The sequence below is a fragment of the Clarias gariepinus genome, chromosome 4, assembly GCF_024256425.1.
Source record: "Clarias gariepinus isolate MV-2021 ecotype Netherlands chromosome 4, CGAR_prim_01v2, whole genome shotgun sequence".
NCBI lineage: Eukaryota > Metazoa > Chordata > Actinopteri > Siluriformes > Clariidae > Clarias > Clarias gariepinus.
In genome coordinates this window covers 5,402,840-5,419,375 of record NC_071103.1, presented here as the reverse complement: position 1 = coordinate 5,419,375, position 16,536 = coordinate 5,402,840, and the positions used below count along the sequence as shown (strand labels likewise).

At 36.8% G+C, this 16,536-nt stretch overlaps 1 protein-coding gene and 1 long non-coding RNA gene across 2 annotated transcripts; both read right to left on the bottom strand.

The window, feature by feature from the left end:
- Positions 1-267: 267 nt before the first annotated feature.
- LOC128520349 (C-C chemokine receptor type 5-like) lies at positions 268-2,825 on the bottom strand. The gene is made up of 2 exons (XM_053494549.1): positions 2,760-2,825; positions 268-1,923 (listed from the first exon to the last, which is right to left on the bottom strand). Exons 1-2 carry the CDS (start codon positions 2,788-2,790, stop codon positions 896-898), a joined length of 1,059 nt encoding a protein of 352 aa, XP_053350524.1. The 5' UTR covers positions 2,791-2,825; the 3' UTR covers positions 268-895.
- A 3,510-nt stretch (positions 2,826-6,335) lies between these two features.
- LOC128520949 (uncharacterized) lies at positions 6,336-8,962 on the bottom strand. The gene is made up of 3 exons (XR_008357971.1): positions 8,812-8,962; positions 6,709-6,755; positions 6,336-6,538 (listed from the first exon to the last, which is right to left on the bottom strand). It is a non-coding gene; the product is annotated as an uncharacterized LOC128520949 (long non-coding RNA).
- Positions 8,963-16,536: the final 7,574 nt, after the last annotated feature.

Below are 16,536 nucleotides of genomic sequence, written 5' to 3'. Positions count from 1 at the left end.
GCTGACAGTTTTTTACAGTAAAATTTACGGTTTATTTTTTACAAAGCAGATATTTTTCTGATTTTTAAAATTTATCAACAAAGGTTTAGTAAAATATAAACTGATCCTTCATGATATTAGTAACCAATACCTTCTCTGAGAGTTTCCTTTTTTATAAATAGAGTATATCATAAATTTTACTGCAATAAACCATATTTTCATATGTTTTTAACTGTTAAATTTAAGGTCTTACTCTGTAAAACTAATAAAAAAATTTTCACTGTAAATTCTACGGTTATCACAAGTTTTGTAAAATAAGGTTTTATTCTGTAGCATGTATATGGTATTTTACTGTTAAAATTACCAATTTTTTTTTTACAATTAGCAGGTTCTTACCTCATAAGGTAAATACTGATGTATTAAGATGTGCTCTACTGCTCCTAAATAGATTTAATATAATTAGCAAAATACATATTATTGTCTTGTGTCTTACAAACTGCCAGACAATTTCTCAAGAAGTGCATTAACCGCAGACTTTACACCACACAATACATTTTAGGTGTGAAGAAAACCGTTGATAACATCAGCCTCACTGCCTGCAGCCTTTCAAACATTAACTGATTCTCTTTCCACGGATGTTGCAGCAATGTCAGGGAGAAGAGTCTTTGCAGGATTTCCTCTCACCAGAACTTTGCGCATCTTCTTGAGATGCCTTGGTTCTTGTCGAGCTGCAACTTGCCCTGCTTTGATGTCTAGAACATTTTCAGCTTCACACATTACATCTCCAATAGTGAACTGGGACATATAACAACTTAAAACATTAGCACATTCCATAACAACACACATGCTTAATCCATCCTCTTTTCAAATGTATTTTTTCTATTTATGGTTATCCAAATTTTGTAGTAAAAATTACTCAGATGGATGAGGACTTAAAGGTCCTCTTGTCTGGGAACTTCGTGACAATAGTTGTACAATGACCAAAGCAAACAGGAAACCACTCTTTCAGGATCTTTAGAAATAAATTCCTGAATCTCTGCCCCACAAAGGCATAGATTATGGGGTTAAGGCAGCAGTGACTGAAGGCTATGGTTTCCACCCACTGCATAGCCATATTCAGGTCTTTATCCCACTGACAGGTGTTCATGAAGCCGAAGTGTTGCAGGAACTTCAGGAAGATGACAATGTTGTAGGGCATCCAGAAGAGGAAAAAAACAATAACCAAGACCAACATGAGTTTGACAACTCTATGTTTCTTTTGAGATTTTATGACCATTAAGACTGGGATGATACGGGAGTAGCAGAACACCATCACTGAGAAGGGAATAATTAAGCCGAGGATATTCAGCTCAATGTAAGAGAATAATTTCCACATTGTCCCTTCTGGATACTCCTTAGTGCAAATAGATACATTTATTGAGTAATTTTTTACTTTGGATGAAATGATGGTTGGTAAAGAAGCTCCCAAGCTGAGTGCCCATATTAAAAAAAACAGGCCTATACTAACTCTGACAGATTGTTGCTTAAAGGAGAGACAGGCATTGGCATGGACAATGACAGTGTAGCGGTGCACAGTCATGAGAATCATAAAGAAGATACTTCCATAGAAACCCAGCAGGTAGAGCGCTGTCACTGCATGACACATGAAGCTTCCAAAGGTCCACTCAGATATGGCGGCATAGTGAGCCCAGAAAGGCAATGAGATCAGGAAGAGGAGGTCTGAAAGAGCCAGGTTAAAGAGGCACAGGTCTGACATGTTGGATGTTTTGTGGTACTTGACCAGGACACACACCACCAGGCCGTTGCCAATGAATCCCACAAGGAACACCATGCTGTAGAGTGTGGGGAGGAAGACTCGGCTAAATGACCTTACATCGCTGTTATGGCAGACCTGGTATATGTCATTATCCTTATCTAAGTTATCGTAGTCAGAGTAGTCTTCATCTGTTTAAGAAAAATAATGTCAGCTTTGTTATAATGCTTCACTAAAGAATAATATTTATATCTAGTAGTACTGAGCATAGTCCACAGCTAAAAATTATTATGTGAAAGATCGTCACATTTAAATAGGAGCAATAAACAGTATACTCATAAATACACTGGTTTGATCATTTTATTATTGTTCTGATGTGTGTTTATAGGGTGTGTTTATAGGATGTAAGAACCGGCAATGTGAGAAGCATTTATATTTTTAGTTTTCCAGCACATCCCAGTTCTAAGCGAAACCTGAGCCTGCTAGATTTTAAATACAATAAGATATGCAGTTTGTTACATTTGATATACTTAAAGTTAAATAAACAATATTAAATGTGAGGTAAAGATATAAAGCTACTCTTATTAGCACAAGGCGTGAACAGATTAACCACCATTGCTTTAACACATCAATAAAGAGGGCTGATTTTGATCATGTCCAATACCATCGTGCTAGTGGTGCTACCTTTAATATTGAAGTGTCCAAAATAACAACAGTGACCTAACTTTTGTGTTTAACTACAATTTGAACACAAACCTCAAATAACCACAAACGTTAAGAAACATACCTAACTATTGTCATTTTAACAATCTGTTCACTCATGACTCATATAGTCTGCTTTGTGATTTGGTGATGTGCTAAAAAAATAAGTGTGCGTGCATTATGAAAACATTATTTGGTGAATATGTAGTCAACAAGTCTGTTAGAGACAGTAATAAATATATAAATTTAATAAACACACTAGAGATTTTAATGAGAAGCGTTCCTGAGATTTAGCAAAAATGTAAAATGAAAAACAAGCACCTACTTTGTGTCATGTTGGGGAAAACCTTTGCCATTATCCAACAGTCCAAGAATGTTTGTTAAAGTAGACTTTGTACTGTAACTGTAGGCACTGATATGAGGCTTGGCATTTACATTTCTGAGGTGGAGCTTTCCCTGGCTAAAGAAAAAGTATGTGTGGGAAGAGAAATATGCAATTTAAAACACTTTCATAAACAAGAACTGTAACAAGAATATTGTCTTTTAAAATCCTAATAATAACTAAACTAGGGTGGTAATATTGTAGTACATTGAAATGGCAGCATATCTTTTTAACAGGCACCTGAAATCAACTTGTCGAAATCAACACATCATTATACCCAGTATGGTTTAGGTTTAAAACCTTTATTAAAAAGTCATGATTCAAATGACTGGCTGTTAGGGGTACTTAAGGCAAAATTCCATATTGCAAATCGCATTTTCCCATGAAAAATAAAGGCTTCCATAGGAAATAAAGGCAGATAATTTGTTCTAGCCACCCAAAAATATTACTAATATTACCAATTTCCTGGGCTATAATCATATGTTTGCATATAAAAACAATAAAAAAATTTAAAAAAAGATGTAATAAATTAAGCTAAATATTAAATAAATCAACACTAAACCTTTTTTAACCTCAATTTATTCTTGGCATCAGCTGCTTTAAAAGGGAAACTGCAAGTGCCTCTATTTTCTTCTTGATACTGTCCTTGATAACATGTAGACCAGCCACATAATATGTTTTAATTAGGCTGCTAATCCTTTTTATATGTTGTTGTATATTTTATAATCTGTACCCATATGATGTATTCAGAGGTGTCAAATAATGAAGTACAAATACTTTGTTACCTTACCTAAGTAGAAATTTTGGGTATCTATACTTTACTGGAGTAATTATTTTTGACCCGCACCACGCCCCTTCATCCACAAAGTGACGGCCTCGTGGAGCGGTTCAATCGGACGCTCACCACCCAACTCGCCGTGCTGACCAGCGACCGGCAGAAGGATTGAAATGAACATTTGCCTCTCGTGCTGTGGGCATATCGCACAGCAGTGCAGGAGTCATCACAGCTGACGCCAGCTGCGTTAATGTTCGGGCGCGAGTTGCGCATGCCTGTGGACCTTGTGTTTGGGCCACCTCCACAGTCTGATTTACCCACGAAGCCTGGGTTGGATTATTTTTGTTCCTTAAAAGACAAACTGTTCCGTGCCCATGAGTTGGCGCGTAGACACTTGGCGGACGCCGGTGATAAGCAGCGCCGCGTGTGTAATACTCACAGCCGAGGGCGAGACTTTGCTACTGGGGAGCAGGTTTGGGTGTATTCCCCCGGAAGGAAAAGGGGGCTCTCGCCTAAGCTTATGTCTCACTGGGTGGGCCCCTGTACGGTAATTGCCCAGCTCTCCGATGTAGTCTACCGGGTGAGGTTGACGGGGCGGTCGCGAGTGGTCGTGCTCCACCGGGACCGTCTCGCGCCCTACCAGCCCAACGCCAGCGAGACCTCGAACTCTGTGGAGGCTGGTCCGCCTCAGGGAGAGGGTAGCGGCCCTCCTTCCCCCGCAAAAAGACTCCGGCGTTCACAACGCCAGCGCCGACCACCATCACACTTCCAGGACTGAGTTTGCCATCTTGACCGGGGTGGGAGCAGTGTGGCGTGGGCGGGGTTTTGGACTAGTAACCATCATGCTTTGCGGGAGGGGTTGTTAGGTGTTCACCCTGTCGAGGAAAGGTGTTTGGGTTAGTGGCTTCGGCCAGGGTGTGTGTGTGTGGGTTAGAAGTGTGTCCTGTTGATGTGTGTTAGTGAATGTGTTTTTGTGTAACTTTTCGTGCCATGTTAAATAAAATACTCCCAGCTATTTGCATTGGGCAGCAAGGAAGCTCACTCGTCTCTTCAAGTCCCTTCGTAGCAGTGAAAAACGCTACAATACAATTCCAACACTCTATTGGTTGGTACGCGATCTATCGCACCTGCACATGACGTCACGTCACACTCCAGCAAGATTGTTTGAATAAAATAGCATTTTCGGTTGATAAGGTTGTGATAAGTGGACGAAGATGTCCGTGATAGAGACTCAAGATTCGAGCGAAATGTCACAACCAAGCACCAGCGAGGAAGCTAACAGCACTAGGAAGGTAACAGGAATAATATATATAATTTTATATATACTTGTTTTTATTAATCACTTGAATTAATCATTCATCCTGACAGCGCTAATGTTTATTGTAGACAACCATACAAGGGTAATTGTTACTAAGCCTGCCCTGGGTGCACTAATTTTCTTGTATGTTGCCCTCACAGATTCCTGCAGCTAAGCTTGGATGTACATTTACATTCCAATAAAGGTTACCGATGACATGCCTCTGAAGTTTGACTTTTTGCACCATTAAAATTTATCATATCATTTTCTCCATAAAACATGTTAATGCTCAGTAGTACACATATATGGTTCTTTAATGTATTTGCATTGTACTAAAATGCATTCTTTTTCAATTGCCATATACAGTATCCAAATCACTATGGCCATTAAAAAATACAACAAAAAAACAACACATTTTTTTTATTTTTTTTTATGAGGTGTTAGTGCAGTATATAGGCCCGTGGCACAGACTAAGCTTTTATCCTTAATGCTCCCCCCCCCCCCCATGTTACTTTTACTTTTAAACTTTAAGTAGTTTTGAAACCAGTACCTTTACACTTTTACTTGAGTAAAAAGCTTGAGTTGATACTTCAACTTCTAAAGAAGTCTTTTTAAACCCTAGTATCTATACTTCTATTCAAGTAATGAATTTGAATACTTTTGACACCACTGGATGTATTGTTGCATCAGTTGTTTTGGTTCAACGATTTTACTCTTGTAAGACTTTCTCTCCAAATCATGAGGGGAATCCCTTTAACACAAAACTCAAATGTAGTATAGCTATGATATGAGCAATCATGATACTGTATATAAAGGAGAAATGCCTGCGGACAATAATAAGTACTGTATAGTATTATATATTCTTTTAAATCACTTGTCTATACACTCTAAAAAATAAAACTGTGCTGTACTCAATTTTTTTGGTGAAACATTTTTACACTTAAAAATATTGAGTAAATATAAAAAAATATAAAAAATCATGTAAAATATACTTCATGAATTGAGTACAAGTCAGTACAAAAATTAAGTAGACCTGAATAACTATATTTAGTACAATGATGTACAGAATTGAGTAAATGTAATGAAAATCTAAAGTTAATGCAAAGTGAAAATGGGTAAAATAATTGAGTAGATATAATTGAAATGGAAGGTAGAAGATACTGAAAATTATACTATTATTTAACAAACAAATGTGCTACATTTACTAAATATTTTTACTGAATGAAAGAAACAATACACACATTTTCATTTTAATGAAACATTTATTTGCCAAATTTGACAAGACATGAAGTCTAAACTTAACCTGGTTTACTTTGCAAATGACATGTAACAAGATCATAAACAAAGAGCTGAATTTATGTTATTAGTAAACAGTTTCAGAAACAATACTTATGCCACAAGTATTATACAGTTAACACATGGAAAGTAGACCTTTACCTTCACACTTCAGTTTCCTGCAAACTGTGGGATCCATACAAATGTGTGTGCAGACCTTCTCAGGTCTTAAAGAAGCAATGACAGTCTAAATGAAGACAGGACACTAAATATCCATGACCAACAGTACCATGCTTCACTCCATAATGATCGAAATTCCTTTTGATGATTCGACAAATGTGCAGAGCTTACACCGCCATCCCATAATGCTGGCACCTAAAAAGGAACAATAGTATACAAGTAAGTACAAGTGTGACTGTTACTGTAAAGTCTACCAGACTGGTAAAATAGTACTTCCGTTCAAATACATACTTTTTGGACTAATAGTCTATTTCTATCTTTGTACATTTAATACTTCTGTAACATTTAAAAAAGTTGACATTTACCTCCTGTTTTATCTCCATTCAACTTCTCTTCATTAGTGGTGTTGGTGCTGTGAAAGAGATATAGAAAATATATAACATGTTTCACACAAACACACAAAATCAATCAGTTTTAGTTTCTTTTACTTACATATCAGAACATACATAACATTGTAAATATAAATATTTAAATTTCATATTACTTTCTCCCAATTCTGAGAGAAATGTTGTATTTTCACTAAATCTTTATATTTCATAGCTTTAGTTACTAGTACAGTACTTAGCACTTTTATTTATAACATCTGCCGCTGCGTGCTCAGTGTTTAATCATGTTAAAAATACTCATATACAGTAACGATTAAAACACTGCCAGGGCCCGGACACTGCACCTCATTTCTGCTGTTTAAACCTGATTTGTTCTGAGTTTCTTCCTTAAAGTGTCGGAGTGAACGAGCAGACTCGCGGTTCAGTGTGTGAGGTGGACCGGTACACACGCGGTAATTATTTGAACATGCTAGTTTTATATCCTCGCCACAGTGGCGGTAGGCTGCGCGAAATCACCGCATTTGGCGGGAGAAATTCAAATATTGCGGCACAACCGTGGCCGGTTACACCGAGAAACCCGGAGGAAACCCGGACATGCACGCGCTGCTGCTCGGTGTTAAATCTCTCCTTTTACACCAGATTTTAAGTGTCTGTATTAAACGCGCTTTAGCTGAGCAGTTTGGTGGTTGGAACAAACAAGCTAAATCACAATGAACCCCAGGACTGGCCTGTTGCTAGCTATCGTTAGATCTGGAGCTCGGCTGTGACAGGATTTAGAACAGTAACTCACACCCTATAAAGTTGTGTGTGTTATTATTTCTTGTTATTCTTTAAGGTAAAATATTAACACCTGTAAGTTCATTGTTATATGATGGAACTGCTAACATTGTAACTGGATCTAAGTGAGCTGGGAAAACTTTAAACACAATCAGTGATTATATTAAAATATTTATGCTATACTAAAGCCCAATCCCAATTCTATTTTCTACCCCTTCGCCTACCCCTCGCCCCTTCCCCTTGTCCCTTGAAACGAAGTGGAAAGGGGAAGGGTTAAAATATCTCCCCTAAGAAATGGGACACCACTACAACACTGTTATACGTCATCATACGTATCCGTTCATTTACATGTACACATACAGTATGGCCGTAAGCAAAACAAACAATGCGTTATCAAAAGCTCGGCAAACTGCCGTGCTACTGAACTTTTATATTTGTTTGTAGCAGTAAAGTGTATATGACATAAAAATATATTTTTGTAATATTGCGCAATCGGTGCTATCCGCTAGCAAACTTTACCGTTTTTTTTGCAAACGTTTTTTTACAAAACATCACCATAAACACAAACACAAGACTAAAATTAATATACATATAATGAAAACTTGTCATAAAAATCCTTATTAATGGCAAAAATTCGTAAAATTTACGGGTCTGCTTGCTCGAGTGAGCGGCCATCTTGAAAATTTCGTTAGCCCTTCGTTTGAAGTGAGGTCCCGAAAAATCTTAGTTTGGAGGGCTATCTGGCCCTTCCCCTTACCCCTACCCCTCCAACCAAAAGAGAAATGAGACACCCCTACCCCTTCACGTGAACGCGCCAAACGGAGGGGTAGGGCTAAGTGTAGGGGTAAGGGGTAGTATTGGGATTGGGCTTTAGTGATTCTATTAATAAAGTCCTAGTTGATGCTGTGTTTTGGTTATTTCTGTAAGAACTTCGCAATTGTCTGTCTCGCTGATTCCACGGTTTGCATAAAATGGAGGCATTAAAGAATATAGAAGAAAGGAAGAAGAAGAAACCGAGAAACCCGGAGGAAACCCGGACATGCACGCGCTGCTGCTCGGTGTTAAATCACTCCTTTTACACCAGATTTTAAGTGTCTGTATTAAACGCGCTTTAGCTGAGCAGTTTGGTGGTTGGAACAAACAAGCTAAATCACACTGAACCCCAGGACTGGCCTGTTGCTAGCTATCGTTAGCTCTGGAGCTCGGCTGTGACAGGATTCAGAACAGTAACTCACACCCTATAAAGTTGTGTGTGCAGGCAGACAGAGTCATTATTACAGTAACTTGTGTTAGCTGTTTACTCACCAGGATTTGTAAGGAGTGTTCCAGAATGTTCCAGGTGCTTCATGTCCATCCTCACATCCTCACAGCCTTCTTGTCTCTGATGTTACACCAGACTTCCCATGAGCACTTGCACAGGGCAATTTACTCAATTATTTAAGTTTTTGTTGTTAAACATAAAGAATATTGAGTTGGAATAATTTATAATTGTAGTTCTTGAAACTAATCAGTACAATTACTCCATTACCAGTTATTTTGATTTTAATGTATCAAAAAATATTAAGTGCATGTTAAAAATATAATTCAGTTAGTCAAATACTGATTTTTACTAGTGAAGTAAACTTAAATTATAGTGTAAATTTAAGACAAAATGAATAATTGTTTTTTTTAGGCATTTATTTTGATTTGTCTAACTCAAACAATCATGTATGTGACTTTTAGAGATTTTATTAAAGTAACCTGTTTATAACTGTGAAATTTACAAGGCCACAGAATCATTTTTTAGAGTGTAGTTAAAGAATCTCTATTTTATAGTAACTTGACATGGACACCATATCACAAACTCTGTGAATTCAGATCAAGTTTCCTGGGACAGTTTTGGCAAAGAGTAATTAAAAAAAAGACTTTTGAAATGACATTGGCTTGATGTCACCTTTTTTTAATGCATCTGAACAAAAGCTGTATCAATCTTTTTTACACTGACAGTTGTATTTTTTTGTTTGTTTGTTTGTTTGTTTGTTTGTTTTTTGGACCATATAATTATCCTTAAATGGACTTGACAATTGCCTGTTTTTTTTGTAGGATTACTAGTTTGTGTAACTGACTGTGTTATGTTGCTATACTGTAAATAAGCACTGCGTTTGATTTTTTTTCTGATAAGGAGGATTTCCTTGAATATGATTTAGAAATTCAAAAAGCTCTAAAGTAGAGAAATATTGACACATGCAACAATTAAACTACTTTATTTTTGTTTGTTTGTTGTTTGTTTAATGAAGCAAGTGAGTAAATGTCTACTGCAATATCAGCTCTGCTGGATCTTTCAGTTTCCCCAGAATGTGCGTGTTAGGACAGGTAAAGGCGGATTCAGACAAAATATCCTCTGAAGTCAAACACGTAAAGTGGGAAATTCCAGTCCTTCATGATTGGAACAACGGCCAAGACTCATACATGAATAGATTTTAGCATAGCCTGTTGATGTGCAATCAAATGTGGATTACATATCTGTTTAAAATGGCTATCTCTAAAAACAGTGGGGCAGTAGAGCCGCTTATAAAGCTTTTAACATTTACTTTAACTAACTGCATTTCCTAGTCCCAACATGGTCATATTACAGTGTTAAAGGAATCTTAAGCATTTTATTGGTCTAGTTGCACTGCCAGTCAAATGTCCTTGCCTTTTTTAAATTATTGAATGCATTTTATGTTATGGGGATTCAATAATTAATAGAATATTATTGAATAAAAAACTTTAAATAGACTGAAAAGTCTGTGAAGATTCATCCAGGTGTGGTTATCTGGAAGTTAAGTCATGTGAACTGGACTTCTCTCTTGCTACGTAGATATGTTTCACTATTCATCCAAGTAGCTTTTTCAGTGTAAGGTAAGTTCCTCATATTTGAGTCTTCCGAGGTCAAAAGAATCCTCCCCGTCTGAAAATGTTCATTACACAAACAATGAAGAGGGTAAGTGTATGAGAAAGGATCATCAGAGAGTGCAGGGGGAGTGTCGTTATGGTGTAACACCGTGTAAGGAGGGAGTGGGAAGACTAGTTCAGGTGTAATGACTGGCCAGAATCAGCAGTATATTCTATCTTCACCTGAAGAAGAAAGTATGCTAAACATGTTTGAGGATGAAAAGGTATGAGTTTTAAACAGAGAGGAAAGATGGTTAGCGAGAGGGGTAAAAGAATCCATCTACATCCAAGTGGAAGATCCTTCTCTTAACGGAGGTAGAGGCACAACCTATCTTTTATGCTGCTCTTTCATTCACCCAGAGAAAAATCAAGATCCCTTCACAAGGTCCACCTACACTACTCAAAGCTACACTTATGAACTGCCCTAAAACTCTCTGGTCATAACACAGTAAAAACTCATCATAATCCCCCTCTGTTCCCTGAAGATCCTTTGACCTTGGAGGCCTCAAATATGAGGAACCTACCAATTTATTTTAGACTGAAGAACCTACTTGGATAAGTAATGAAATGTATTTACTTAACAAGGAAGAAGTCCAGTTTACATGACTCAACTTCCAGAAAACCACACCTGGATGAATCTTCACAGACCTTTCAGTCACTGTGATAGCCTATTATTGTTATTTTTGTAGCTACATTATTTCTTTTTAGATTACTCACCTGACTCAAGTAAAAAATTAAAAAAAAAATTAATATGGGACGTAAAAATGATGGGGTTATTATGGTGAGCATGATACATTGGTCTGGCTCTAGTAACAGAATAAAACACCATGACCATACTTGTTAAGGATACTACTTGGCCACACTGAAGGAAAGTGAGAATTTATTTAGAATTTTAAGGCAATAATATTTATATATTAATAAGAAAATAATTGCTAAAGCTATAAAGTAAAACAGAAGCTACTATAAAAACAAACAGCAACTAATATATAACCTATTTAAAAATCATATTTAGAGCAGCTATTTTAGGCACAAAAAAACTTTTAAATAAAGGTGCAATTACATGACCAGTTTGAAATCAAAATGAGATCTCTCCATTTTGTCAGTTTTGAGGGAGGCGAAGAAGCAAGACAAATTACATGCTATTAGAGTTTTTTCTACTTTGATTCTTCGAGTTAAAAAAAACTGAATTTCACAATAATTTGTTTAAAATGTAAATTTTAAATGCACCTTGAAAAATTGGAATATCATAAAGTTAATTTTACATAACGTATACAGTCTTATGCGAAAGTTTGGGCACCCCTTGATAAATAACAGATTTTGATGGGGAACTGTGGAGGTCAAGATGAGATCTGCAAGACCAAGAAAACTCTCGGAGAGAACTGCTCATATGCTGGTCAGAAAGACAAATCATAATCCCATTTGACTGCAAAAAAACTTGCAGGAAGATTTAGCAGACTCAGGAGTGGTAGTACACCGTTCCACAAGACCTTCATGGAAGAGTCAGCAGAAGAAAAACTTACCTACATTACCATCATAAAATCCAACGTCAGAAGTATGCAACAGAAAATCTACAGAAGCCTGATGCATTTTGGAAAAAGTGCTGTGGATTGATAAAGTTAAAATAAAACTCTTTGGCCATGTTTGGAAAGAAAAAAAAAGCAGCACTTCATGAAAAGAACACCTTGCCCATGAAGGGGAGAATGGATTCCACTAAATATCATAAATTTTGGAAGCAAACATCACACCATCTCTAAAACAGCTGAAGCTGAAAAGAAAATGGCTTCTACAACAGGACCAATGATCCTAAACATACCTTAAAATCCACTATGGAATACCTCAAGAGATGCAAGCTAAAGGTTTTAAAACGGCCATCACAGTCCCCTGATTTAAACATTACTGAAAATGTGTGGGTAGATCTTAAAAGAGCTGTGCATGCAAGATGACCAAGGAATATTACAGAACTAGAAGCCTTTTGCAAGAAAGAAATGGATAAAATCCCAAGTACAAGAATTGAAAGACTTTTAGCTGGCTATAAAAAGCGTTTACAAGCTGTGATATCTGCCAGAGGAGGTGTTACTAAGTACTGATTATGTAGAGTGCCCAAACTTTTTCACAGTGTCATAATAATGTTTTTATTTTTAATATTTATTACATTTATGGCATACTAGAAGTAACTATGATTATGAAATATTTGAAATCTGTTTGTCTTAATTTTAATAATTGTGACTTGCAACGCATGGCAAAAAAAAATGAGTATCTCAAAATATTAGAATATTTCCTAAAATCAATCCAGAAGGATTTATAATACTGACATTCTAAAAGGTTATGTTCATTAATGCACTCAATACTTGGGCATGAAGGTGATTAGCCTGTGTCATTTCAGAGGCATTATTAAAAAGCAGATTACTTTCATAGCAGCCTTCAGCTCATCTGTCTTTTTGGGTTCGGTGTTTCATACCTTCTTCCTGACAATAGTCTATAGTTTCTCTATCAGGTTCAGGTCAAGCAATTTGACAGATCAATCAAGCACAGTTACATCATGGTTAGCAAACCAGTTAGTTGTAGTTGCAGTCCTGCTGGAAAAGGAAATCGACATTTCCATAAAGCTTGTCAGCAGACAGCAGCATGAAGTGCTATAAAATCCACCTGGTAGAAGGTTGTGTTGTCTTTCTATTTGATACAACACAGTGGACCAACATCAGAAGAAGACATGGCACCCTAATCATTACAGACTGTGGAAACTTGACTTCAAGCAACTTGGATTGTGTGTCTCCCCACTCTTCCTCCTGCAGTCTTCCCCATACCTATACTAAGATAGGCTAAGAGATACACAGGATTTATACTATATGAATAGTAATTTCCTAAAACTTAAATTATATATTTTTATATGAGCTATAATTATCAAAATTAAAACAAAAAAAAAGGCTTGAAGTCTTTTTACTTTACATTTAATGCATCCAAAATATATGAATTTCACTTTTTTAATTAAACTACAAAAATATCACAATATTAAAAATTTACAATATGCTACACTGGAAAAAAAAAACTGCTTCAATGCAAAAAGTTTAGTAACAAGTTTACTCAACTTTTATAGAAATTTTCTGGCCAAACAATATATTTCACATTGCTGTTGAGTTGACACAACATTTACACAGTTCAAGATCTTAAGTTGACTCAACTAGTAATTCCAATATTTAAGTCAGTTTAAGTAGTATTTGTTGGGGGCTCAATTTAATTATATTTCTCTAAGGTTGACTTTTCATCAACTCCCATAGTGGCCCATTAATGTAGTTGATTAATGTGATTGTTTTTCTATAAAAACAAGTTGGTCTGACAAAACCCCTATTAAAACACACAAACATTACTTTTAAGTACTTTTATCTTACACAACTAGTCAAAGGTAAAACAATAATGTGCATAAAACATGAGAATACAGGTTCTAGTTTGCTTAAAGGTCAGTAAAATACCTGGATAACACAAAATTCAAATTTTATTTGTCACATACACAGTCATTCACAGTACGATATGCAGTGAAATGCTTACACGACCGCCCGTGACCTAAAAAAAAAAATAATAATAAGCACCAGATGTTTATCATAATCTTTATTACAGGCTCTAGGCCGAATAACAGGACATACAACATATACAAGGAAAAAAATTAGTATATTAGACTCAAAATATCAGACTCTTACTGATTCTTTTTCTATAACATTATAAAAACATTTATTTTATTAACAAAGATTTGACTTTTGAAGATTCAACCTGACTGACACAAAAAGTTTGTTTCTTAACATGTGAAGAATGTGTAAAAGATACAAAGCTATGTTTTTTTAAATATCCAAAAGTCTTTGATATTTTCTATGGCTTTACGTTGTCATTCTCAGAAGTAACTAACACAGACATTTTTCTATTCTTTTACTTACTGAGTGCTGAAGCTCTCGCTGCACAGTTCCTTAACTGTTGAACACATTCAGAATTTTCTCTAACTTTCATTAGCCAGTATAAACAGTTAGCTTGCTATCCTCTGTCTAATGTGGTCTTACGGTAGCTAAGCTCACCTCAGTAATGTCCATTGCACATGTGAGGAAAAAGGATAAAAGTTGCACAAATTATACGTGTAAAAAAGAAATTGCACTTAAAAAAGTGGTATGGCTCAATCACCTAGTGTTGGTAAATATTACACAAATTGTCCAGGTACGTGATAATACGGTATAATTGTAACTGACAGTGACTCTCTCTATAGTGTACACGTTACAGAGAAGAGAAAGAAAAGATTTCTTGCGGTGCTCTGTAGAACATTCAGCCTCTGAAAAAGCCTCTGGCTGAATTTGCTCCTCTGGTTAGAGAGAACACTGAATGAGAGGATTGTTCAAGATGGATTGGATTTTGAATAGAATCCGCCTCTTCCTCTTGTGGATGCTACTACATCCACAGTGCCAATCTCCATTCTAGCACCGATCGGGCCCTTTTAATTACTTTGTCCAGTCTATTTCTGTCTGACATTTTAATTTTACAGCCCTAACAGACCACAGCATTAAAGAAATTACAATTGCCACAATGGATTCATAAAACATCTGAGGAATGGTGTTGCAGCCATTAGAAGACCTGAGCCTTTTCAGAAAATACAACCGGCTCTGTCTTTCTTGTAGATTGCCATTCTGCTATGTGACCAGTCAAGTTTGTTGTCCAGATGTCCACTATCTCCCCCTGGATAGATATTGAAGTCACAGGGGTTTTACTTCTTCTGAAATCTATCATCTCCTTTGTTTTCCGGATGCTAAGTTGTAGGTGATTACGCTCAAGTTGTCCACCACAGACAGGTAGTCAGGGATGTCACCATCCTTTATACATTCAACAACTACAGAGTCGTCAAAAAAATTCTGCAGATGGCATGACTCTGAGTTATATCTGAAATTAGATGTATAGAGGGTAAAAAGGAAAGTGGACAATACATCTTCTGAGGAGCTCCAGTGCTACAGGACACAGTCTCGGATACACAGTTCTGTAATTGGACGTACTGTGGATGGCAGGTCTGATAGTCCATGATCCATGAAACCAAGGAGGTGTCTATGTGCATGTTCTTTAGTTTATCCACCATTACTGCCAGTTAAATAGTGTGTATGGCACCTCTATGGAGACGTGGGAGCAGGAGAGTGTAGATTGAAGCTGAAGCAGAGGGAGGTGTAAGATAGAGGGACATCAAATCTATTAAAGGAAGTGTTGAGATTGTTTGCACGTTCTACAGTCCTCTCTTTAGCTTGGCCACCTGTCTTGTAGCCTATGCTACAATGCTCCTCATGCCTCTCTGTAAGGTTTTATAATATTGTAAGACAATGTAAACTAATATGAAGATTCCTGTTCCTTGAGAAGAGACCCCCTCACTGTGCTTCCTCATGCCTTCTGTGGCAACACCTTCCATATCCTGTATCCAGACGAGGATACATCCAAATGGCTCTTGTCTGCTAGAACCCTTTTGTTTAATTAGGAAAATGCAAATGTATCTCCTCTCAGCTGTCTGTCTCCGGGTCCCTCTGACATGTTAATGACTGGTTCTTTTGATGTTCGGGACATAGCACCGTTTAAATGTGCTCTCTTTGCTCAGAATAAAAAGAGATCTTCAGACATCATGCCTGCGTGTGTGTGTGTGTGTGTGTTTGTCTCTCCCTGTCAATTGGTCCCGGACTGGTAAGTGTATCAAGGTGCGGCGGACACAACAAGAAATAACTCCTGTTCTCTTAGCTTAAAACTTAGCTCGGACACACACTTCTTCATCATTTAAAACCCCAACAATTTGGGGGCTCAGTCCGGTCTTCTCTCTCAGAGAAAAAAGTAAGTGTTTATTTTGCTCTTTTAGATTTTTTCCTCGGTCAGGGAAGATTTTGTTCTCTTTTTGTAGGATTTGGTTAAAATAAAGTTTAATTCACATTATATTTTCTGATTCAGTTTTGTTCACCGTAATCAATTCTTATCGTGTTGTCTAAAAGCTTTTGTTTTCCGGAGCAAGTTTTATATAACTTTTGTCATGTCATGTCATGTTTGTCATGTCCTGCATTACAAAGCACGTGAACGCAGATGCAGGGTGAAGAACACAGCTTTATTTATTGTTCAGTCAAAATA